We start from the raw sequence: 27,327 nt of genomic DNA on the forward strand, positions 1-27,327 counted from the left end.
TGTCTGACTTCAAACACATTATCCCAGCTCACACACCAACCGACCAGAGAATTATTGAAAGGTGTCTGTGTGGGAAAGTGAGGGGAGTGAAGGCAGTCCAGGTTGAGCCCCACCAGGCAGAAAAAGATGACTGATTTAACACTGAAAATAATACCTGACATCAAATCTGTGTGAGACACCTCGAGACAAAGGCACAATGGAGAATAGGGAGAGGGAGGTGGAGGAAACAAAGACGGGTATGGGGGAGAGAGGGGGAGTCAGTCCCACCTGCATGCCCCTAAGGGGGGCCACAGGCCTGACTGAGAAGGATAAAAGGCCATCCTGGCCCTAGTGACTGTGGTAATGCAGTGAGCCCCTCATCCTGTTCTCTGTGGCCTGGCCTTCACACACACATACACGCACACATGTACTGTACAGTGAGGTCCAAAATTATTGACACCCTTGATAAAGATGAGCAGAAATTACTGTATAAAATGAACTGAGCTAAAGTCAACACACAATCTTCACATTTTGACACCTTAAAAATACACCTTAAAAGGGATTACATTGGATGTTTTTCCTACCAATCTACACAACCTATATATTATATATATATTTTAATTGAAGATGTGTTGATTGCGTATGTCTTCACACCCTGAGTTAACACTTGGTGGAAGCACCTTTAAAAGCTATTAGCACCTGTGAATCTTTTTAAATAAGATTCTACCAACCTTCCAAAGCTCTTAGGGCAACATATATCCATTATTTATGTAAAAATTGCTCAACCTCAGTAAATTTGGTTGGGAGTCATTGATGGACACTAATACTCAAATCTTGTCTCTGGATTTCAAGCAGTGTAAGGGGTGGCAGCGAAGTCAGATGCAGGAGAGCAGAACTGTGTAATAACCGGAGCAGTTTAATATACATATATATAACCACCGGCATCCAGAATAATAGACAATGGGTACAAAGCACGTCGCGCACAAGCCAACAATGTGCACAACCACTTACAAGAAACAATACCACACAAAGACATGGGGGAAACAGGGAGGGTTAAATACACAACACTAATGAGGGAATGAAAACCAGGTGTGTGGGAAAACAAGACAAAATAAATGAAAAATGGATCGGCGATGGCTAGAAGACCGGTGATGTCGACCACTGAACACCGCCCGAACAAGGAGAGGAACCGACTTTGGCAGGTAGCCTAGTTGTTAGAGCTTGGACTAGTAACTGAAAGGTTGCAAGTTCAAATCCCCGAGCTGACAAGGTACAAATCTCTCGTTCTGCCCCTGAACAAGGCAGTTAACCCACTGTTCCTAGGCATGTCATTGAAAATAAGAATTTGTTCTTAACTGACTTGCCTAGTTAAATAAAGGTTAAAAAAAGTATTGATAAACAGATTTAAGTCAGATGGAGACTGGAATATTCAGGAAAGCCGCTGGTGTGTTTTTGGCATTTAAATGTGTGTAATTGTCCCACTATCCCAGGGTTAGGTTTTCAGAACAACACTACACTAACTTTTTACCTGGGCCGTGCTCCTTTCATATTGATTTGAATCATGACAAACTCCCCAGTCCCTGCCGGTGACAAGCATGCCCATAACATGATGCTATACCTGAAAATACAGAGAATCAACAACATTGCATTCACTCCGTATCACTGGCCTGTATGACAAAATGAAAAGAAGGAAGCCTGTGTAAAACATAAATTAAAATTCTCTCCAAATCATACATTCTGTTTGCAACAAGTATTTTAAGTAATACTGTAAGACAAAGAGGGGAAAATAAACCCTCTGTATTGTAGTGGCAGCATTATGTTATTGGTATGCGTCTCACCAACAGGGACTAGGGAGTTTCTCAGGATCAAAATAAATATGAAAGGAGCAAACCCAGGTAAAACATTAGAGGATAACCTGCCTATGTCTTCTAAAAATCGAACCCTGGGATAGAGTTTTATTTTTCAGTGAGACAATTACACACATTTTAATGATAAAGACACAACAGAATGGCTTTCCAAGAGGTGTTAAGTATTCCTGAGTGGTCCAGTCTCAGTCCTGAAGGTTTGAATATAGCTGTGGGATCAATGACTCAAAACCTAATTTTCTGAGCTTGAGCGGTTTTGACAAAAACAATGGATATATACAGTATGTTGCCCGTTTTCACATTGACGATAGCAAAGGGACATTTTCGTGAGGTTCTCGAGAGGCATCGACTCTTGAGAGACAGTACTGCTGTGTAAACTTGCGAAATGATCACGTCTCGTTCAATGTTGGCCCCTCCCAGCAGGGCAGTGTGAACAGAATTGTCTCATTGAGCGCAACACTCCTACTGTATAAATGGTAATAGCAGAGCAATGTTTTTGAAACAGCTGAAATGTACAGACATTTTTCTTATATCTTAGGTTTTAGCTGAAATTGCATTTTGAAATTGTCGCTGTAGCTGCCACTTGCTGGCTGAGCTGAGCTACAGAAAACTATGGAAGGCCATTCCCGCCTACATTTTTTAAATGTCGATACTATCTCAAAATGTTGACATATGTAAGTCAACATTTTGAGATATGCAAGTCACACTACGTGAACATTTTGAGATAGTAGATTATACAAATAAAAGTATTTATTTTTTCATTTCTAACATTGTGTGGTGATTTTAGAGGTGCCACCACAGGTCCCAGAGTGGTGTGTGGGGGAGTTGATTTCCTAACCAGGTAAAACTCTGGGGGTGACATAGTAATAAATCAGCTGTAAAAAACGGTTTATATGGGCTATGGTGGGACCAGATGTGTTCTAATCAGGTCATATGTTGTTTTGTTTTTTTAAACGTTTAAACAAAAGTACTTTGTCCATCTTCCCAACGCTTTTGTGCCAATATTTTTTATTAAACCAAATCAAAAGGGCTGGGGAAAATGCCAACTCGCCACACGTTTGCCGGTGGCCCTGCTGTGCTGAACTCTGCAGCATGGAGCCACACAATGCTACAAATGAAGAAACATAACCTATATGTATGATTTATATGTATCTACTGTGTATATGTATTTTATTTTTGGGAGGGGGGAATGGGCTTCCGCATATAACAGCTCAACGTCTCAACTCCCCGGTGAATTATAGGCTAGCCACGTTTTCAGTGGCAATTTGATTTTGCCACATGTAGCCTAATGATTTGCATGATATTTATAAAAATGAGGTAGGCCTACTGCACTTTTATATTTGTATAAGAGGGTTAATTGTTAGTTTTTGATAGGATAATGTTACTTGATGAAGATGTGTTGTTAGCTTTAGCTAGCAGTAACTGTGCTTTTGTCTTGGAGCTACAGACGAAAAAAGAATTGTCTGCACATTCTTGTGAATTGTTGCATTATTCAAGATTGTAGTATGGTTTTGTTGCAATAATTACGAGTCTATATGGTAGATAAATTAAGAGTTGCTTTCTTAACATTAGTTAGTAGAATCGTTTTCAATGCTTAGCCTCCTGGCTAGTGGCTACTGTGACATTTACAGTACTTGTGAGCTGCAACGCAAGCATGTCTTTCGGTTCATGACATTCCCGTCACTAATGTGAATTCATTCACAGCTGTAATGGCTGCCAAAGGTGCTACCATCAAGTATTAACTCTGGTGTTATGCAGGTGAGTGAGGACCCAAAAGCGGCTTAACAGAAACTGAGTTTATTCAAGTCCAAACAGAAAATAACAAATCCTGAATCCTTAACAGGAAATGTCAAACGGGGATAACAGAAATCAGTTTGTAGAGGGGAATAACAGGATAAACAGGTCCCTTGGGAGGCGCAGGCCGTAGCTGACAGAGACACCTGCTCACACGCAGCATCTGATGAAGGCAAAACATGACAGGACGGAACAAGAACACAGCACAGCAAACAAGGATCCGACAAGGACAGAAGCAGAAACAGAGAGAGAAATAGGGACTTAATCAGAGGGCAAAATAGGGGACAGGTGTGAAAGAGTAAACGAGGTAGTTAGGAGAATGAGGAACAGCTGGGAGCAGGAACAGAACGATAGAGAGAGAGAGAGGGATAGAGAGAGGGAAAGAAACCTAAAAAGACCAGCAGGGGGAAACGAATAGAAGAGAACGCACAGGGACAAGACATGACAATATATGACAATACATGACATCTGGGGTATGAAGACATCTTTGTTTTGGGGGGTTATTTTCTACTCATGCATTCTCATTTCGACACCAAACCCACCAGAGCTTTATTTTCATGTCACCCAACAAATGTTAATGTTTGCTAAACAACATTGGCACTGGATTGGAACCGGTGCTTTGTTGAAAATAGAGCTCTTTGGCCATGCATACCAGTGGTGGGTTTGGTGTCCAAATGAGAAGGCATGAGCAGAAAATAACCCCACGCATACCTACTGTAAAATAGGGTGCTGGATTTATGATGGTCCACTGGTCCTGGGGCCCTTGTTACGTTCAACTGCATCATGAACTTAACCCAGTACCAGTATATTTTAGCCAAAAACCTGGTTGCCTCTGCCTGGAGGCTGTGAGTGCAAGTGAATCTTCCAGCAAGACAATTTATTTTTATTTTAACTTTATTTAACTAGGCAAGTCAGTTAAGAACAAATTCTTATTTTCAATGACAGCCTAGGAACAGTGGGTTAACTGCCTGTTCAGGGGCAGAACAACAGATTTGTGCCTTGTTAGCTCGGGGGTTTGAACTTGCAACCTTCCGGTTACTAGTCCAACTCTCTAACCACTAAGCTACCCTGCCGCCCCCAAAACAATAACCACATCAAAATCCCCCCAAAAGTGGTTAGATGGCCACAAAATCAACATTTGGGAATGGCCATCTCATAGGTGAGGTATTGAAACATATTGAAAACGGTGGTGTCAATAATGTTTCCCCTTTTAAAGAAAAATATTACTTGTAAAACAAAATCGATTTCTCTGAGCAATTCTATCAGTATAAAATAATATAATTTCCCATTTTGGGGTGGCATACAATATAGCTCAGTATTTGAATAATTTATCTTACAGTATTTTCTACAGTAATTTCTTATACAGTCATCTTTATCAAGGTTGTCAATAATTTCAGACCCCACTATACATACACACACTCAGGGCTGGATTAAAAAATCATAGGCCCCAGTGCTTTGTTTTTTTTTGTTATAGCCCCCTTTTAAAAACGTCATTTACATGACACAAAAACATGAGCTGAATCTTTTTTAATACCACCAAAATGAGTGACCGCTCTGACTGACTGAAAAACTGAGACCAATCTGGTCTTGAATTCATACCAACAATAGCCCAGGCTAATGAAGTGACGCACTGATTGTACAATATTAGGAGGAAATATATATACAGTATATATAGCATAGGCTATAGTAGGATATTTAACACAGTACCAGTCAAAAGTTTAGACACACCTACTCCTTCCAGGGTTTTTATTTATTTTTTACTATTTTCTACATTGTAAAATAATAGTGAAGACATCAAAACTATGAATTAACACATATGGAATCATGTAGTTACCAGAAATGTGTTAAACAAATACTTTAATGTTTGAGATTCTTCAAAGTAGCCACCCTTTTGCTTTGATGACAGCTTTGCACACTCTTGGCATTCTCTCAACCAGCTCCACCTGGAATGCTTTTCCAACAGTCTTGAAGGAGTTCCCACATATGCTGAGCACTTGTTGGCTGATTTTGTAGAAAATAGTCAAAAATAAAGAAACCCCCTTTTTTTGACTGGTACTGTACAATTTCCAATGGCACACTGACTCACCTAATGATGACGCCTTAGGCTTGTCACGGTGATGGCAGAGGTGCCTATCTCACTTGAAAATCAGTGCCTATGTTAGCTAAGAGTTGTTAAGGAAAAAAAAGTATATTGGTTCTACGGAGAGATTAGCCTTCTCTTTTCAGCAGTTGCTTTCCCAACTGTACGCAACCAACCAGTTCCCATTCAAGTCAGGACTGGCATCCTTTGCTCGTGTACCCATGAGTTTAACTGTCAAATTCCCAGGTTAAGACACAACGCAACAAGCTGTATATTTGACAACCATGCTGCCCAAACTGTGGCCTTATCAACTGGCAAACCGGTAACTGCCAAAATAAATGAAACACTTGAGTCAACAAGCGATACAAAGTATATGTTACTGTATGTTGTGGGGTGTATTTTCCTGGTACGGTTTAGGTCCACTTGTAGAATCTATTCCAAGGCGCAATATTTTGCCACTTGGGCACCTTATGGGATTGGGTTCAGCCCCTGACACCCAACTAACCAATCACAATGAGGGCACCACCCCCTCTCCTCTCCCCATCTGATGATTAGCAGAGTGACAGCAGGCAGCAGCAGGTTGTCTACACCTGAGTCCTCCTGTGGTTGGCGGTTGCAGTAAAAAAAAACTATATACAGTAGATGTGTGTGTATATGTATATTTGTTTTGCTTCCTCTTGGGTGCCCCACAGGTCTGGGCCCAGGGGCTTCATCCCCGGTAAACCCCTGCATTAATCCAGCCCTGCACACACTCCTTCAAGCCTCTAGGCCCCTGTCACCCACTCACCCTCTGCTCTCCTAATCCTCCTGCCACTCACACCCTCCACCCCAAACCTCCACTCATCCACTTCACCTCCTGCAAATGTCCTGTCCTGCTCCCGGGATGGTTTTGTCCAATGTGATACATTCGCCACCAGAGTAATTGGTTATGTAATGAAATGTTTCCGGGTTGATTGATCAGAAAGGACGGTCAATTCAATATATATCACATGAGAGAGAGAGAGAGAGAGAGAGAGAGCGAGAGCTGGCTCAAGGGCATGGTCAGCCAGGATGCAAACAAAGGGAACGCCATGTAGGCTTTTTAAAGAGCAGTTTTGCATTCTTATGTGCAGCACTTAGTAAGATTGTTTGATCAATATGTTGTTAATACCAACTCTCAGAGGGGGTCTGCATTTCAGTCCACTGAACAAGACAAGACCAGTCTCACCATGATATGGTTTCACATCTTATTGTATGTTTGTTGTATTGTGTTTCTGCAGATGCCCTAAATACACCAACTCTCCAGCTGAACATGCTTCTCATTTCCTTAGCAGGCCACATACTGCAGTAATTTGAGTTAAGTGTTTTGGTCAAGGAGAGACCACGACAGGGAGCTGACCCTGCAACTCTGGGTCAGCCGTCAGGTGTCCTAACCATTACTGCCACATAGCTGCCTTAGATGGTCTCTGAATCTCACTCCTCCCCTCCTCCCTTTCCTCCTCCTCTTCAGGGGAGATGTTGATGCTGGCCTGTAGTGCATTCACACAGGATTAGCATCAAACAGCCTCTGTGAGATACAAGAGGAGCTTGGGAGAGGCTTAGTACTAACATGCTGAGTAAGAGAGGACGTGGGCAGGAAGCGCCTTTTTACGGACAAATTTGTGCTAATTTAGCACTGCTGTTAATTTGTCCTCCGTATTCGCCCTCCGCCCCCCACCCTCTCGTGCCCCAGTCACTCTGCCTTACATCAAAGTCTAAGTCAGAATGTTGCCTTGAAATGACAGATCTGCTTCTGATGATCAGAGTCAAGCGTGGATCACCTAAGGAGAGGGAAGTGAGAGGAGAGGAGAACAGAGGGGAGGAGAAAAGAAAGTAGCCTGCTGGAGCGTGGAAAGAGTTCTGTCTCTCTCTGAGCTCTTGGCAGGTCCAAGCAGTGATGGGCCCATTCGAGCATGCTAGGGAAACCTTTGAGGCTTTAGTGAGAAGCTGTGATGGTATGATGTTTCCCCTATATTCATTTAGCTGCGGCGGTCTCAAAATATGATTAAAAAAATATACAGTACCAGACAAAAGTTTGGACACGCCTACTCATTCAACGGTTTTTCTTTATTGTCCAAACTTTTGACTGGTACTGTACATATATTTATTTTAAATATTTTGGGGGATGGTAAAACATTGATAAAGTATGTAGAAAATATAATTTAAGTATATATTTTTGAGAACTAACAGTCACCAAAATAAAAACTAGATGGTCAGGAAGAATCTAAAATCCCCCCCCCCAAAAAAAAAAAAAAAAAACTAGATGGTCAGGAAGAATCTAAAATACCCCCAAAAAATCCAAAATTAAAATTTGGTTTTAATGTCGCTGATAGCATAAGAACGCGGCATAAGCCATGACAACAATGTGTAGAATTGCAGGAAACTAGCTTTAAAAATGTATATCTGCCCAGTGTTGTTCGAGCATTTCTAAACTTGGCTATGGTAATTAGCTCATCCTCAGTTTAGTGACAACATCATGGTCCAAGCAAGTCCGTTTCATTTAGTGTTTCTTAAGTCTCTATGCTTAGTTAATAGTATACTGTAGGTTTATGAAACAAAGAGGAGCCACACTGGGGACGTGTGCGATTGTGCAACCAGTTCAACATCAGGAGGATTAGATCAGTGGAAACCAGATGCACTAGGTGGGAGTAATGTAATGCTCTCTGACTGTGGTGGGTTGTTGGAGGGAGTCTTCAGTAGTAATGCTCTCTGACTGTGGTGGGTTGTTGGATGGACTCTTCAGTAGTAATGCTCTCTGACTGTGGTGGGTTGTTGGAGGGAGTCTTCAGTAGTAATGCTCTCTGACTGTGGTGGGTTGTTGGAGGGAGTCTTCAGTAGTAATGCTCTCTGACTGTGGTGGGTTGTTGGATGGAGTCTTCAGTAGTAATGCTCTCTGACTGTGGTGGGTTGTTGGAGGGAGTCTTCAGTAGTAATGCTCTCTGACTGTGGTGGGTTGTTGGAGGGAGTCTTCAGTAGTAATGCTCTCTGACTGTGGTGGGTTGTTGGAGGGAGTCTTCAGTAGTAATGCTCTCTGACTGTGGTGGGTTGTTGGAGGGAGTCTTCAGTAGTAATGCTCTCTGACTGTGGTGGGTTGTTGGAGAGAGTCTTCAGTAGTAATGCTCTGACTCAGTAGTAATGCTCTCTGACTGTGGTGTGTTGTTGGAGGGAGTCTTCAGTAGTAATGCTCTCTGACTGTGGTGGGTTGTTGGATGGAGTCTTCAGTAGTAATGCTCTCTGACTGTGGTGGGTTGTTGGATGGAGTCTTCAGTAGTAATGCTCTCTGACTGCGGTGGGTTGTGAGCAGATGTGTTGTGGTAACAGAGGGTTGTTGTTCCTCTAAGCAAGACCTGGGTCTGACTGAAGATAAAGACTGAGGGATGGGTTACAGGCTGGAAATCAGCAGGGAGATGAATGCACTTGTTCAGGTCAACATCTGTATGGGAACGAACCCTCAGTGTGTTCAGTCCCACACACACATCTGACTCAAAGCTCAGAGCCTATGTGCTCTTTTGAACCCTGTGGAAGCACATGCACACACACACACACACACACACACACACACACACACACACACACACACACACACACACACACACACACACACACACACACACACACACACACACACACACACACACACACACACACACACACACACACACACACACACACACACACACACACACACACACACACACACACACACACACTCACAATACCACAAACACCAATGTGTTTGTGTTCATATGTGCGGCACACTGCATAATTCATCCGGGCTGCTCTGTATTAATAATGCAGTGGTGTAACACAAACAGTGAGAAGTGGAGCTGCGATCATCTGGGTCTGGGTCAAGTGAAAGAACTGCCAGCCAGCACAGGTGGCGCTTTGTCTGGAGTGTGCCCAGGGAGAGGGAGGGGTGAGAGGGGAGAGAGGAGGAGGGAAACAGGGGGAAGGAGAGCTGAATGTGGCACTATATACAGTACTGTAGACTCCATGCTGTATGGTTAATATAGGAGCCAAATAAATTCTGGAAATGAAGGCAGATTATGACAATAAAATAAAAAATAATAAAAAGTCAAGCAAATAAAGTGATACACCATGGATCACAATGATGTAAGAGATGAGAGGCTTCCAAACAGTATAAATCCCTGTTGTTTATACTGCAGACATCCTATATTTCAATTTACGCTGCAGGGCCATGCCAAAAGACCACACTTTGTGTGTTAGTTAGGCTTATGTGCTCTTATAAGTATTTATTGATTTTGGCACTGCGTCTCGTTTGTCATTAAGCGTGCAGTGTGTTACATCTGGCTTTAAGCTTTCTGCTCAGACTGCAGTTCCACTGAAAAAAAAACATGCAAATCATACTGACACGAACACTGAATCTGTGGAGTGACACACACACAAACACACACACAGACAGAGAGACACAGATATACGCACACACACACACAGAGACATGATTTATCATTAAGCAGTGGCTCCTCGTATGTCATTCGTCTCACTGTCTTGTACCACCGCAGTGTGAGGAATTCTCACCACGCCTCACTCTACACATTTGGGATTTACATGTATAGGGATAGTCCTCACTGCACTCACACTCACACAGGTGACAGGATTAATATACATGGTCCCTGTTCAACTATCAATGACATGTTGGATCTGCTAGGGATTGGCATGCTGCTTATTAACATGACATGGTAATAAGGGTCGTACTACTGCAGTTAAACGAGTGCTGGTTGAAAACTCAAGGTTGGCTGGGATTACCATCTGTCAATCAATAGCTGGTGTGAGCCAATGGAAAGTCTTTTATGCGGAAGGCATGCAGACAGGGAGCTTCCATAGGCCTGAATAATGAGGTGATTGACAGTGTTAATGATGTGATAATTCCTCCCATAATGCATTAAGAAGCCTAATTTCACCGAGCAGTAGGATAATAAGTCACAGACGATCCATACTGATTTCTACCCCCCTTACTTCTCCCTCTCTGTCTCCTATCAGGACGAGTGTCGGAACTTCATGAAGGTTTTGCTGAGTCGACAAGGAGGTCTGTTTGTATGTGGGACCAATGCCTTCAATCCGCTGTGTGCCAACTATACCGTGAGTCCCTATAGAACGCACGCACACACACATACACCATCTCTCTTACTCAAACAGCAGTCATTACTGCTTCGGGAAGCTGAGCACATCTCTCTCTACCTGTCAGCAGTTCAGTCATGCATCAGAGTTTAATGATTGGTGCGTCATTGATAAATGGACTATGATTTTTCCTGGAACCTAGAGCTCAATCACAAACACCATTAGGCATATTGCTTACTTGTACATTTACATCTTATTTGCCTCATTTGTTCGATGCCTAAGGCAGAGAGAGACAGAGGCCCTTAAGCAAGGCAACAAAGGTCCGCTGTCCTCAGATATCGGTTGCTGTTGTACAATGCTTACACTTGTATGGGGAGCTTGCAGATTGCTGGGTTCTGAAAATATGAAATATACTTATTCATGTCACTGAGGGAGAAGGGGGACTGTATAATGTTTACATTCTGTCCGGATATGTGGGACGAAAAGAGACACAGTCTGGTACGAGTCAACATGCCAGCCGTGAGTTGGGGAGGAGTGAGCAGAAGTCAGGTCAGATGACGTGAGGAAGAACAGATATCACTAAGGCTCTGTCTAGCAACAGAGATGCATTGGCTGTTCAGATGTGTAGGAGGAGACTCAGCATAGGAGGTAGGGTTAAATGTCAGTGCTTGTGTGATTGTGTTTTTTGTCTTATGCAGCTGTATGACCCAATCAGGGAATAAACATGGTTTGAGCTTTATTAAGGGTCTGTGAAATTTTATAAGGTTCATTTATAACCTAACAAGATGATCAGAGTACAGAGACGAGGGCTGGGAGAGTGTGAGCCAGAACTGAAGGGGAGGCTGAACTGAGGAGGAGGCTGAACTGAGGAGGAGGCTGTGCTTATGATGTATCTGGATGGTTAGTTTCTTCCCCTCTGGTGAAACCCAGCCAGGCCAGTTGGAAGGAAAACGCTAAGTGGTTGTACTGCTCATGTACCTGAGCTGCTCACCACCTGACCCACTCTGTCCTGAAAGAGGATCAGGCGTACCCCATTTACCTGTTCCATATCACAACCACATCCTTGCTCTGCCAATCAGACAACAACAAAAAAAGTGTGCATAAATATGAATCATTTGCTCAGTCGGTTTCTCAACGTTCCTCCAGAATATCTGAGGGAGGAACGGGGAGGGAGAAAAGAGGAGGTGGATCGGGGTCCAGTTTCAACATCAAAGGCTTTCAAATAAGTGATATGTTCAGTCTGTCACGTCTCCAACATACCAGCACACTGACTCCCTCCTCTATACCTGGCCCATTATCTCTGGCTGTTAATGACACTAAGCAGTGCAACCTGCGCTGGGCTGACGTGCTCAGGGCTTCTCCTGGGACTAGTTAGCGAACCTAGGGTTTATTTATAGCTAGTTTTAATGACAACCGCCGTATTTCATTTATTTAATTCATTTTCAATCGGTGATGGTGTGTCTGTGTGACGATTTCGCCTGTGGTTGTTTAGCTGCATGCGTTTCAAAAGATTGTGTTTGTGTGTATTTGTGCCATTTGCATAATTGCAGAGGGTGAATAATAATATTGTGAATATTTTATAATATATGCTAATTGCCATACTCTGTGGGCATGTACAGGTAACTACCAAAATAATGGAAACACTTGAGTAAATGAGGGATAGAAAGTATATTGAAAGCAGGTGTTTCCACACAGGTGTGCCTCCTGACTTAATTAAGCAATTAACATCCCATCATGCTTAGGGTCATGTATAACTATTTTGGGCAGGCCATTATTTTGGCAATTATTTTGGCTACCATGGCTATGCCCCCATAGGATGACAATGCCCTCATCAACAAGGCATGTGTGGTCACTGAATGGTTTAATGAGCATGAAAATGATGTAAACCATATGCCATGGTCATCTCAGTCACCCGATCTCAAACCAATTGAACACCTACAGTATGAGAGATTCTGGAGTGGCACCTCAGACAGCGGTTTCCACCATAGAGTTCCAGAAACAGCACTGTTCTGGTTTGGCCCAACGCCCAATTAAGACACTTTATGTTGGAGTTTTCTTCATTTTGGCAGTTGCATGTATGTTTACTGTATGTGAAGGTGAACTTCACTCTGTTTTCCAGCAACATTATATAGTATAGTGAACTGTTTGCGCGTGTTCTTTCCAGGGAGACACTCTGGAGATGGTGGGAGAGACAGTCAGTGGGATGGCCCGCTGTCCATATGATCCTAAACACGCCAACGTGGCTCTGTTCGCAGGTTTGGAAACACTCATTGCTTTAAACACCTCATTATGTAGCTGCAGTAGTTCCCCGTCATCACACAATCTTTGGCCGTGGTTGAAACAATAGGAAACCTTTATTGCACATTACTGAGCAGTAGAAATAGAAGGATTTGTCCACTCTGTACTAGAGGCTCTGTTGCACCACTGTAATTATCTCTAATGTACTTATACATTGTTCATTGATCAACAGTCGAATGCATTGAGTTGTGTAATGTAATGTCAAACTACCTTCTGCGATGTTCTATGCTGTGATATGAGCTGTTATTATGCTGTGTTATGAGCTGTCACTATGCTGTGTTATGAGCTGTCACTATGCTGTGTTATGAGCTGTCATTATGCTGTGTTATGAGCTGTCACTATGCTGTGTTATGAGCTGTCACTATGCTGTGTTATGAGCTGTCACTATGCTGTGTTATGAGCTGTCACTATGCTGTGATATGAGCTGTCATTATGCTGTGATATGAGCTGTCACTATGCTGTGATATGAGCTGTCATTATGCTGTGATATGAGCTGTCACTATGCTGTGTTATGAGCTGTCACTATGCTGTGTTATGAGCTGTCACTATGCTGTGTTATGAGCTGTCACTATGCTGTGATATGAGCTGTCATTATGCTGTGATATGAGCTGTCACTATGCTGTGTTATGAGCTGTCACTATGCTGTGATATGAGCTGTCACTATGCTGTGATATGAGCTGTCATTATGCTGTGATATGAGCTGTCACTATGCTGTGTTATGAGCTGTCACTATGCTGTGATATGAGCTGTCATTATGCTGTGATATGAGCTGTCACTATGCTGTGTTATGAGCTGTTCCCATTGTATCTGACTGTGTGTTTTTTGCCAGAGGGGAATCTGTTTACGGCCACTGTGACGGACTTCCTGGCGATAGACGCTGTGATCTACCGTAGCCTGGGGGACAGTCCTGCACTCCGCACAGTCAAACACGACTCCAAATGGTTCAGAGGTACTTCCACGTGTATTTATTTGTGTGTGCGCGCGTGTGCGTGTGCATCTGTGTGTGTATGTGTCCGCCTGCGTGTGTGTATTTGTTTGTATTTGTTTGTGTGTGTGTGTGTCCGCCTGCGTGTGTGTATTTGTTTGTATTTGTTTGTGTGTGTGTGTGTGTTTGCCTCTGTTGTTAGAAGGCTCTGTTTATGACTACATCACTTACTATCAGGATCAATATCTGTGTCAGACTCACTGCATTGCCTTAGTCAGCAGCATCCCTGCTGAGGTCAGAGGATCCAGGGCTGAGAGATCAGGTCTGCTCTGTGTCTGTATGTGGCTGGATGGCCTGAGTAGTATTCAGTAGGAACCAAACAATAACAGGTTTTGAAACTGACAACGAAAATGAGCCTCCTCAATGAAAAAAAAAAAAAATTCTCAAAGTGTATGCCTGCTTAGCAACGCTGGTGTTTGTGTCTGGGGATTAGGGAGTTATCTGACTCGCTCTCTTACAGCTCTATGGAGATGTGTTTGTTGTGTAACATGGTCCTCTCCCATCCTTTGCAGAGCCCTATTTTGTCAGTTCAGTGGAATGGGGTCCTCACATCTACTTCTTCTTCAGAGAGATGGCCATGGAGTTTAACTATCTGGAGAAGGTACGAGACAAAATGGTAAAGCTTTGGACACGCCCCTCTGTGTCGTGTGTCTGCCTGCCTGGATGTTCCATCTCATGTTTATTATTCAAATGTCAATACCAGCCTGGTACTTCTGATGATCTTTTTCCCTGTATCTGTGCTGTTTGATATCTAGATGGGGAAAAAGCTTTTTCAAAACCGCTCCAAATGGCATCAGTCATATCAGAGTGGAAATACGTGCTCATGCAAAAAAAATATGAACATAACAAGAATCCTTTTTATCTAATAAATGAGTAATTCACATTTGGTGGAAATGTGCTAGCGCAGGCATTTTGTGCTGCATGTTTGTAGGGCTCACAGTAAGTGGATACTTACACTGTTACCACGGTAGTTTGGGGTGAGATTGTCCAAAGAAGCCGTTTTCAAATGCACTGATGTTTTCATGAATACTAGATCTTAATTGACCATTTTAAAACAATGATCTGTCAAATGTGGTATCATGCATCACAAATACTTCACATTTTTATGAGTTCACCCAAGAGCTAAAAAGGTTTTTATCTTCATTTTGAACGAATGTTCTGACTTAAATCTGTCAAACTTTATTATACATTCACCATGAGTATGATCCCATGAATATTGGAACCACAAATCTACTGTGTGAAATATGTGTGCTTCCAACTGACCCAACACCGAAAACTCTGTGCATTGTCATTGATGTGTAGTATGGTGCGAGTTCATTGACTGTTCTGTCTGTTCCACGTGCTTGCGTGCACGTGTGTTCAGGTACAGGTGTCTCGGGTGTCTCGGGTGTGTAAGGGGGACCTGGGTGGTTCTCAGAGGGTGTTGGAGAAGCAGTGGACGTCGTTCCTGAAGGCCAGACTGAACTGCTCCGTCCCTGGAGACTCCCACTTCTACTTCAATCTGCTCCACTCCACCAGCCCTGTCATCAGGATGCACGGCAGGGACATCATCCTGGGAGTCTTCTCCACCCCCGCCAACAGGTACACGCACACCGACAGACTGACAGAGGTCCCTGAAGAGAGGGAGATGGTTAGGGCTTATGGGGGAAGATACAGTTCTCGATTAGGCGGAACACATTTATTTGCTTCATGGGTTTGCTTTTAGAGAGGAAGACAGTTAACAGATTGGAGTGATGAAATAGAAAGAAAAGGAACGAGGGATGCTGCCGGGTAAGAGGAGGAGTAGATGAGGTTGAAGATGGCTGCAGAGAAAGCATGAGGGAGCACAATAAACAGACTTAACAGCACAAGAGAGTAGAGGAAAGATGTGTCTCCTGTGTTATATACCACATATCATGCAGACGTTTCAGGCTATCGTGTGTGTGTGTGTGTGTGTGTGTGTGTGTGTGTGTGTGTGTGTGTGTGTGTGTGTGTGTGTGTGTGTGTGTGTGTGTGTGTGTGTGTGTGTGTGTGTGTGTGTGTGTGTGTGTGTGTGTGTGTGTGTGTGTGTGTGTGTGTGTGTGTGTGTGTGTGTGTGTGTGTGTGTGTGTGCGTGGTGAATACAGAGCAGACTCTAATAGGGATTCAACACAGGTCTCCCATGCAGATGAGCCAGCAGGATGCCTATCAGCAGAGAGCAAACCTCAACTAATGCCAGCTCTAATAACATCCTCTACTCATAATGGCTGCTGTTGTGGCAGCCAGGAGAGGAAGAGAGAGGAGGAGGAAGACCCCCTCAAACCCATTCAAGGACAAGGAAGTCAATAATGGGAAACATCTGCAGCGCTACCCCCCGCCACCCTTTAAGAGTTAAAACTGTTTCATCAGCTGTATCTTATCTTTGGGCTGGGGGGATGGGAGGGCAGGGAGGAATGGGAGGGATGGGAGAGGGATGGGGGCTAGATGGGGGCGGTGCACCTGCAGAGAGAGATGGATGGTTTATACAGGGCCAACAACGGCTTACAGATAACACTGTGACCAGCGTGTCAGGGAGAGGCCCAGCTGAACACACACTACCTGCCTAGGCACCGTGCCGCCGCTGTGCTCCATTATAAATCAGAGAGAGAGCGAGAGGGAGAGAGGTACGCTGTAAACCTCCCCAACACTGTGTGGTCCGCTGCAGCATACTTTTAAAGCTCTTACCAGACATATTGCTTTTGCCGGTTGCGTGTGGTGAGCACCGCAGGGAAGAGGGTTTGGGAAATCTGGAGTGGCCATTTTGAGATAGTGTATCATCTCCCGCATGTGCACATTTGCTACCAGTGTGGGAATTGTGGAAAAAGAGCTCTGGTTTAAGAGTTTCCCACCAGCATCCCTCAATGTTTGCTTGTTATTAATTATTTTATCATGCCTTCAAAGCCAGGATAGAGTTTACAGCCCCATGAAGCTTCCTGGTCTGTGGCATTAGCTAGCTAGCCTAGCAACTACACCAAATCCTCCTTGGTTGACTGGTTGACAGTTCAGTGTGTCCACCTCTCCTACCTCTGGTCCTTCCTGTCTGAGGGGATGAACAGTAGGCTTGGGTTTCTTCTAAGCACCTGATCTTTCTCACTGCACTGCACAGCCCAGCCAAACCTCCCGGAGCTGCAGGTGGTCAGGGATAATATATATAATAATATATGCCATTTAGCAGACACTTTTATCCAAAGCGACTTACAGTCATGTGTGCATACATTCTACGTATGGGTGGTCCCGGGGATCGAACCCACTACCCTGGCGTTACAAGCGCCATGCTCTACCAACTGAGCTACAGAAGGAGGGATCTATAGGAGCAGTGGGGGCTATGAGAGGAGGATATGAGAGAGCCTCTGAGTCTGCAGGTAAAGGGGAGGGGTACTTTTTATAGCGGCAGGATAGAGAGACCGACTATTTGAGAAGATAACATGGTGGTGAGCCAAGCCCGGCTAGGCTATGCTATACACTAGCCTGGGGCTAGGCTACTTGGCTACTGTGCAAGGTGGGCTTAGCAGTACTAGACATGGCCTGAAAAGATGGTGCCTGGGCCTCGGCTGGAGAAGTTCCTCCAGGGAAGTTCAGGGCTCTGGGGTGAGTTAGTCACGTATGCTGCTTTTTGTTTTTCAAAACATGGCACCGAAGCTCCAACGCTGCGTACAGAGCCCTCAGCGCACCGTATGCTACAATAGCCTACATCGACTTTCCCTCCATTTTGGAGGGAAACAGCTCAAATCAAATCAAATTTTATTTGTCACATACACATGGTTAGCAGATGTTAATGCGAGTGTAGCGAAATGCTTGTGCTTCTAGTTCCGACAATGCAGTAATAACCAACAAGTAATCTAACTAACAATTCCAAAACTACTGTCTTATACACAGTGTAAGGGGATAAAAAATATGTACATAAAGATATATGAATGAGTGATGGTACAGAGCAGCATAGGCAAGATACAGTAGATGGTATCGAGTACAGTATATACATATGAGATGAGTATGTAAACAAAGTGGCATAGTTAAAGTGGCTAGTGATACATGTATTACATAAGGATGCAGTAGATGATATAGAGTACAGTATATACGTATACATATGAGATGAATAATGTAGGGTATGTAAACATTATATTAGGTAGCATTGTGTAAACTGGCTAGTGATATATTTTACATAATTTCCCATCAATTCCCATTATTAAAGTGGCTGGAGTTGAGTCAGTGTGTTGGCAGCAGCCACTTAATGTTAGTGGTGGCTGTTTAACAGTCTGATGGCCTTGAGATAGAAGCTGTTTTTCAGTCTCTTGGTCCCAGCTTTGATGCACCTGTACTGACCTCGCCTTCTGGATGATAGCGGGGTGAACAGGCAGTGGCTCGGGTGGTTGTTGTCCTTGATGATCTTTCTGGCCTTCCTGTAACATCGGGTGGTGTAGGTGTCCTGGAGGGCAGGTAGTTTGCCCCCGGTGATGCGTTGTGCAGACCTCACTACCCTCTGGAGAGCCTTACGGTTGTGGGCGGAGCAGTTGCCGTACCAGGCGGTGATACAGCCCGCCAGGATGCTCTCGATTGTGCATCTAGCTGTAGCCTATTGCGTGTTTATGTGTCTGTTATTAAAGGATGTGAAACAATGTTGCGTATGAATTACAGGGGGCAGTTTGAAGAAGCAAATCCCATTCGAAACATCCTTGCTTTCTCTGTTAAATCTTACTAGATACTGTTTTTAAATCAAACAGGCAATAGCAGATGACCAACAGCAATTTGGGGATATTGACTAATTTCCACCCTGATGGCCCATCAGGTGTCGATAGGGGCTCTTAAAGTATTCAGATGATTGGTTAGAATAATCTTTCAGAACACACACACCTAGCCTATGGTCAATCAGCACACAGTTGTCTGGACACTTTCCAGGTCAGTCACATTCTGTCTTCTTTTCGTATCGAAAAGTAATGCCACTGGTAGGCTACAGTCAGACTTGACATATTGGTGCCAATCACTAGTAGCCTAATGCTCCTCCAATGGATGGAGCGATTCGGTGTGCTGCTGACAAGTTTGAGGGAATCGGCCAGAACAAGCCTCAGTGCCTTGCTGAAGGCACTTCCTATCCAACATATGCTGTCTGAGTCTGGTTTTCAATGAAATACCCTAGGCCTAGTTTTATTATTGATAATAATATTATATTGCAAATTGTAAGAAAATAAATCACTACCAGGTTAAAATAACTTTTCTTTGTTTCTACTAGACTATTAAATATGTGCATGTTTTCCTATATTAGTTCATTAATGTATTAGTAAACTTACGGATTAGGCTAGTACATTTTTCAAGTAATCCTCACAACCATGTTTTATTCTGTCTACAAGGAAGGAAATGAAAGGATTGCATATGATTTCTGTTCAATCACATGCAGCTCAGATACTATATCTTTGTCTATAAAAATGTATAGCCTGTTTTCAGTCAGCCGGGGTGCCCCACCAGCCAGCCGTGAGCACGTGGACGAAAGAGTCGCCTACGAAGGAGTTCCGCTTCTTCTGCAGCATTCACTGTAATACATAACGCTTTGTGGCGGTGCTTCGGAGTTAGTCAGAGCAGGGGGGCCCTCTGGAGACCCAGCCTCATAGGAGCCATTAGGATGACATGGTGTCAGAGGGAGGCGTCTCCAGTTGACAGGAGAGCAGTGAGGCTGTGCCACCAGGGAGATGCGATGACAGTCACAGCTGGATAACTCCCCTGGGGCCTGGGTTGAGGCAGGAGCTGAATAAATACTTGGTCCTTACCAGGTGGAGAGACAGAAAAAGGCGAAGAGACAGAGAGGTGGAGGGAGAAAGGGAGGGGTGGAGGGGCAGAGAGAGGTGGAGGGGCAGAGAGAGGTGGAGGGGCAGCGAGAGGTGGAGAGACAGAGAGCCTTAGAGCCTTAGACAGAGAGGTGGAGGGAGAAAGGGAGGGGTGGAGGGACAGAGAGAGTTGGAGGGGCAGAGAGAGTTGGAGGGGCAGAGAGAGGTGGAGGGGCAGAGAGAGGTGGAGGGGCAGAGAGAGGTGGAGGGACAGAGAGAGGTGGAGAGACAGAGAGGTGGCGAGACAGAGAGAGGTGGCGAGACAGAGAGAGGTGGCGAGACAGAGAGAGGTGGAGAGACAGAGAGAGGTGGAGGGGCAGAGAGAGGTGGAGAGACAGAGAGACAGAGAGGTGGAGGGAGAAAGGGAGGGGTGGAGGGACGGAGAGAGGTGGAGAGACAGAGAGAGGTGGAGAGACAGAGAGGTGGAGAGAAAACAGATGAGAGAAGTATAGAAAGACAGCAGAAAGGTTGAAGAAGGTAAATGTGTGTGCAAAGAGGGGGAAGAGACAGAGGTGGAAGAGACATAAAATATGTAAAGACCCAGGTGAATAAAATAAACAATCATCTCAACTTTCCTTGAACCTTGGCCTAGACTGAAGAACTCATTCCCCTCCACTGGCCTCCATCAGCTGTCATGCTGTCACCAGAGCTGGGCTATAGAGAGCTGTCAGTCTGCTGGTTAAACTGTGAGGGTGTGGTTTGGCATGAAGTCTGACCACCCCACCGCCTCCTGCAGCCTGTACTGACTGTCAGTCAACCCTTCTCACTGCACATCAAATTTGAACGACCTTTATTTGCACAATTCAACAGCTGTACATAGCCAAACTGATGCCAATTCATTTCAAACAAATGAGCAAAGAGAGATCAGAAGAAAAACAGAGGATGAAAGAGATGAGGGGATGAGAGAGAGCAAGAAAGAGCAGAGAGGACAGAGAAATTAAACAGGGAGAGAAGAAGGAGAAGAGGACAGACTACAGAAATATAGAGGCAAAGGCAGGGTAGGCTGCCAGGCAGTTGGAGAGAGGTTGACCTGGTCAAATGATGTATTAGGTTAGCATGTCACCCTGCTGGAAAATGCCTCTGGTTTCTCAGCAGAGAGAGGCTAAACTCAGACCGCTTACCCAAACAAACAGTTCTCAGTGGATCCCTGGATACCTACTCCAGCAAGCCTAAGGGCACAGGGGCAGCGCAGGGAGAGAGCCCATAAGCCCATCTGTCAGTTTGTGTCAAGACCTGAGCACAGGCACTACTTGACCTTAACACTGGAGCAATGGAGTGTTGGAGTGAGCAGCAAAGTGAGAGTGAGAGAGCCTTTCTCTCTGCTGCTTTCTCTTTCTCCCCCTCTCTCTGCAGTGCTCTCTCACTTTCTCTCTTTCTCCCCCTCTCTCTGCAGTGCTCTCTCACTTTCTCTCTTTCTCCCCCTCTCTCTGCAGTGCCCTCTCACTTTCTCTCTTTCTCCCCCTCTATCTGCAGTGCCCTCTTACTTTCTCTCTTTCTCCCCCTCTCTCTGCAGTGCTCCCTCACTGTCTCTCTTTCTCCCCCTCTCTCTGCAGTGCTCCCTCACTTTCTCTCTTCCCCCCTCTCTGTAGTGCTCTCTCACTTTCTCTCCTTCTCCACCTCTCTCTGCAGTGCTCTCTCACTTTCTCTCTTTCTCCCCTTCTCTCTGCAGTGCTCTCTCAATTCTCTCTTTCTCCCCCTCTATCTGCAGTGCTCGCTCACTTTCTCTCTCTCTCTGCAGCTCTCTCTCACTCTCCCTCACCCTCTCACACCCTCTCTCTCCCTCTCTCTCTCCCCCCTCTCTCAGGGTGTAGTGTCAGAGTTAGGAAAGGGAAAAGAGAGTAGGCGTGAAGTGCTCAGCAGGAACTGAGTCACTCCCTAAGGTTCACTTTGTGCTGTACCAGAGAAGTCCTAGTCACTCAACAGACTCACACAACTTCTTAGCAAAAACATGAGGTCTCAAAGGGAAGAGAAGCTCTCGGAGCAGGAGAGAAAGAGAGACGCTAGTATTCAAGTCCCCGTTGTCCTGACATGGCTCTCTCTCTCCATCTCTCTGGTGTACACCTCCTTTAACTACCACACTCAACACTACAGTAAAAGTATTGTAGCGCTTCGTTCAGTGTGGGGGGACTTAGCTTCTTTTCACAGCAGATGTTCCATTCTGGGTCAATGAGTTCAATAGGAGTTTAGCAACAGTCAAGGTGTGCAAGCATTTTACTGGAACATGCTGTGTGGTCTCTACAGTATTTCCTCTGAGTATTTCCTCTTTTGTAGACTACTTATTTCCTGTGTATTCCCGGATTCTAACACAAAACTTCCATTTTGTATGCCAACTTAAATGTCATTCAGGATATAACCTTTATTGTCCATTTTTATATATATATTTTAAATTCAACCTTTATTTAACTAGGCAAGTCGGTTAAGAACACATTTTTATTTTCAATGATGGCCTACCCCGGCCGAACCAGGGCCAATTGTGCGCCGCCCTACGGGACTTCAAATCACTGCCGGTTGTGATACAGCCTGGATTTGAACCTCTAGCACTGAGATGCAGTGACTTAGACCGCTGCGCCACTCTATCCACCCCTGCCTTATCTATTGTATCTGGTTCTCTCTCTGTAGCATCCCTGGTTCGGCTGTGTGTGCGTTCGACATGGAGCAGCTGGCTGGGGTGTTTGATGGGAGATTCAAGGAGCAGAAATCACCTGAGTCTATATGGACCCCTGTTCCTGATGAGCTCGTTCCCAAACCAAGGTACAGTATTGCCTTACCTGGCAATCATCTCCTGGCTCATTGTGATGTACTTTATGTGAGTCTAAAGTGTAAGAGTGTAAGACACCATTAACTGACCACAGATAACACTAAAATGGATCAGTAAGGGGGAGCCTGTGCCTCAGTAAGGGGGAGCCTGTGCCTCAGTAAGAGGGAGCCTGTGCCTCAGTAAGGGAGAGCCTGTGCCTCAGTAAGGGGGAGCCTGTGCTAAACCCTGTATTTCACCCTCCTCCAACAGGCCAGGGGGCTGTGCTGTTCAGGGCTCCAGGTTCAACTCATCCAATGGTTTCCCTGATGAGATGCTGAACTTTGTGAAGACCCACCCCCTGATGGACGAGGCCGTGCCCTCACTGGGACAGAGGCCCTGGATCGTCAGGACCATGGTCAGGTGAGGCTCTGTGATCGCATCAGGGGACATCACAGACTCAGAACTAGGAAACCTTTCGCACACATCCTGTGCTCTTTCCCTGCACCCTGTGCTGTTTCCCTGAGGCATGTACACTTGTATGGCTTCATACCATTAGACACCATAGGAGTCTACTGCCATGACTCAGGGCAAACTCATACACATACACACACATATTTGCATGGACACAAATTAGCCTCTGGGCTGGTTCTCCTTCTGTTTATGCCGGTCAGTTGATCCGCTCGCTGTGAGAGTTTGCTGCAGGAGGCAAGCAGCTGGGATGCATCAAACTACAACGGCCACCAGCCGAGCTAGAGGGAGGAGACTATTAGTGTGACAAGTTGTATGTGGAATATGAATTACCCAGTGGAACGACTTCTTCTATTTTAGAACATTGACTCATACACACAGGACTTGTGTAGTTCAGCTTCGGTGCTATTGTTTCAGGACAAGTCCATTCATCTGAATGATATTAATGACTGCTCTTGGTAATTAGTTCTGTATGTAAATTGGATGACTATTTTACTGTGTGAATTTCATTTAGTGAATGACCGTAAGAGGTATGCAGATTGGTTGTGTCCCAAATTGAGCCCAAGACCCTACCCTATTTGATAGGACCATGTAAGCTTAGTTATTGTAACATAAGCTCCAATATGCCATTTGATAGGCTAGATGGAATTATCTCTATATTGCTAACTCAAATCCTGTCAGATCAACGCAATAGCCTATTGGTTAATCAGGACACGGGGTCAAGAGAGGATTGGGTGAAAAACACAGTGTCTCTATATCATCATCTTGTCTTCTTCCCCTTAGGTACCAGCTGAATAAGATGGTGATGGACACTGAGGCTGGCCCCTACAGAAACCGCACAGTGCTCTTCCTGGGCTCCAGCCGGGGGACCATCCTCAAGTTCCTGATCGTCCCCAACCGGGACAACACCGTGTCCAGCAGCAATGTCTTCCTGGAGGAGCTGGAGGGCTTCATCCCTGACAAGTAAGGGTTAACGGGTTACAGTCTCTAATGGGTGCTGTTGTGATGGTCTTATTAATTATCTCTAAGTGTTTCACTGTAACACATGCATGGGACCGCAGGGGGGGATAGGAAGCAAACAGATGGGGTATTGCTTGGTTATCTTTCAATGAGCCCAATTAGAAATGTTTAAGCAAGAGTCTCCTAACTAGAGCTATGGCAGCGGCGCTGCTAATTGTGCCCCCTGATCTATTCTCTGCTCAGACTGAGGGGAAAACGGGGCTCATTTACTGTAGTAAGAAACACTGTAGCACAGCAGCACAAACCTCGTTGGCAGGTGAAAGGAGGTTAAAACCGTTACTTCCCACCCTTCAAAACAACACATTCATGTAGGCGTCAATGTGAGGTTCCATTCCACCAACAACTAAATGGGGAGCAGAGGAATCAGATCAGAGGGCAGGTGAGGTAAGGCTGCAGCAATAGCGGCGGTGGTGCCGGTGTGTGAGTGTGTTTGGGGGTGATAGTGGTGTGGCTGTGAGCCTGGTATAGGGGTGTGTGACAGGGCTTGCAGTCCCCCTCATAGCAGGGAGCCAGCTAATCAGGAGAGAGGGAATGGAGTAATCAGATCAGCCTTCTCCCAGCCTGCCCTTCCTTAACCCCAGACTGACTCCCCTAATGGGCCCAGGGTAGATAGACGGCCCCCGCCACCATCGCAGGGGCAACGGGAACACATCACAGGTAGAGATCCTCAAAGCCCAAATTGTTTTTTGATTGGCTGTCTGACATAATGATTATATTTAATATTTTCGACCTGGTAATGAACCATGAAATGACCCAGTGGAAACGGAGAGATTAATGGGCCACACTTTCATTATTTCTCAACCTGTCTCCATTTTACTTATTTTGTTTACTTATTTAGTTGTTCTTTCTCTCTCTCCATCTCTCGCTCTCTTCTCCCTCCCCATCGCTCGCACTCTCCTTCCGTCAGTCTGGTTTCTCACATAGTTTGTTTGCTGTGAGGTATGACTAACAACTTGATACTGTAGTGTGTGATACATTTCCCCTAATGACTCCTCAGCTGCGAGCCATGTTTATTACCATAAACCATCGAAATAAGCCCATGCAGGAGTGAACATATGTATATAAATATATATAAATCCAGCCTACAAAGGCAGGTGTTTGGATAATATGGAAGTGCTAAGTACCAATTAGAGCCCATGCAGGGTGTAGCTGGTGGCTTTGATACCCATCCAACCCCAGGCCTCAGTCATCAGCCATCAACACACTGCATACTAAAGATGACACTGTGACAAACAGGCTTCTGAAGGCCTTTTACTGCTTTCACTTTGATTGTTGTGCTTTTAGTCATAAACTGGTTTGAGTTATACTTAATGAAGCAGTGATGTGTTGTGTTGATATGATGTGCAGTGAGATCATGTAGTGTTGTTTTCAGTTAGTGTGTGATATGATGAGGTCAGCTTGACCTCATCATGGTGTGGTGCGGCTTAGCCGACTGTGTGTTGTGCAATAAGGCAACACTCTCACTGTCTCTCTGTGTCTGTATGTGTTTTTAGGTGTGGGGAGGACTCTCCACAGGCGAGGCAGTTGTTGTCCCTGACTCTGGACTGGGTGAGCCAGTCTCTGCTGCTGGCCTTCCCCTCTTGTGTGGTCAGGGTCCCTGTGGCACGATGTCAGCTCTACTCACGCTGCATGAAGTAAGTCTCACACATCACACACACCTTTCATCTCCACACACACACACATCACACACACCTTTCAGCTCCACACACACACACACACACACACACACACACACACACACACACACACACACACACACACACACACACACACACACACACACACACACACACACACACACACACACACACACACACACACACACACACACACACACACACACACCCCTCACCCACACCTCTGTAGCCCACACACACTTCTCAGCCACACCTCTGTAGCCCACACACACCTCTCAGCCACATACAGTATATCTGTAACACATCCTAAGCCCCGCCCACTCCCAATCATTACAATCACACCTTTAGTCAGGCCCTGAACCATCTGCCAACTTATACAGCCTACCCTCGGTGCACCAAACTACTTTACCACATCCCCAAGCGCTCTTCGACAAATCAGTAAATCTATTCGGCACAGTACACGCACATACACACGCACATACACGCGTACACACACACACACACACCCACACACAGACGTCTTACTCTCTTGCTCTTTGGCCTTGCTGACCACTCACCACTGAGTCGTATTGCCTTGATGCCAGCAGACTCTAAACCTAGTGAGCCGTGACATACAGTAACATATATGTCAAACGTGTAATGTGTTCAATGAATCCGTGGTGTCTCTCTGCCCTGGGTGGTGCATCACTAAAGACTGTGTTTACTCTGTTTATCTCCAGGAACTGCATTGCCTCCAGGGACCCCTACTGTGGCTGGACCAGAGGAAGCACCTGCTCCTTCCTCAGGCCCGGGACCAGGTGAGGTGCTGGGGGGGGAACGAGGGCACAGCACTGGCCTCTGTCTGGTTCCATGTCTGGTCCCTGTCTGCTATCGACCTGCCCTGTGTCTGGCCTGTACCTTTGTCTTGTTTCTGTCTGGCATCCGTTTGACCTCTGTTGTATCTATAGCTGGTCTCTGTCTGGGTCTCTGTCTGGGTCTCTGTCCGGGTCTCTGCCTGGTTCTCTGCCCAGTTCTCTGCCCGGTTCCCTGTCCAGTTCTCTGCCTGGTTCTCTGTCTAGTCGATGCCTGGACCACCTGGGTTGCTGTGACACTCTCTATTTATACTGACTGTTATGCCTAAGCTCTGACAGAGCCTACAGTTATAAGCCTGCAACACAAGCTGTGGCTAGGAAAACATGTCCTTATTTAGTTATCCTGTCAGAGCGAGCTGTGTACATTTATTCATCCAGGAGATCTGCTATTGCCATTATGTGTTCACAACAATGCTGCATTCTTCAACACAGCTTGATATCCATAGCTGGGTGTACATCTTTGTCAGGGTTGCGTTGCTCTTGTACGCCTGCCACAGAACGATTCCTGGCTGTCTTGGCAGCTCACCTCTTGTTCTGGGCTGTAAACCTTCCCACTCCCTCCCGCTCTGCCTCACGTCCGCCCAGCCCAGTGAAATCAAATCTCTTTTTAGAGAGGCAGCTTATTGAATTATGTGTGCAAACACAGGTACAGTGCCAGCAGTTACAGACAACAGAGCCTTAAAGAGCACCTTACGGCCTCGCCGTT

At 45.3% G+C, this 27,327-nt stretch overlaps 1 protein-coding gene across 1 annotated transcript in view; it reads left to right on the forward strand.

Annotated features, from left to right (window-relative positions):
- Window positions 1-27,327, forward strand: part of sema6bb (sema domain, transmembrane domain (TM), and cytoplasmic domain, (semaphorin) 6Bb) — a 155,343-nt gene that overhangs the window by 90,588 nt on the left and 37,428 nt on the right. Inside the window, 10 exon segments of the mRNA XM_046300982.1 lie at window positions 10,738-10,836; window positions 12,980-13,070; window positions 13,943-14,062; window positions 14,611-14,699; window positions 15,462-15,679; window positions 22,528-22,659; window positions 22,916-23,065; window positions 23,897-24,076; window positions 25,627-25,767; window positions 26,490-26,567. Coding sequence (XP_046156938.1) covers window positions 10,738-10,836; window positions 12,980-13,070; window positions 13,943-14,062; window positions 14,611-14,699; window positions 15,462-15,679; window positions 22,528-22,659; window positions 22,916-23,065; window positions 23,897-24,076; window positions 25,627-25,767; window positions 26,490-26,567 — 1,298 coding nt within the window.

This window comes from Oncorhynchus gorbuscha, linkage group LG15 (genome assembly GCF_021184085.1).
Source record: "Oncorhynchus gorbuscha isolate QuinsamMale2020 ecotype Even-year linkage group LG15, OgorEven_v1.0, whole genome shotgun sequence".
In the NCBI taxonomy this organism is placed as follows: Eukaryota; Metazoa; Chordata; class Actinopteri; order Salmoniformes; family Salmonidae; genus Oncorhynchus; species Oncorhynchus gorbuscha.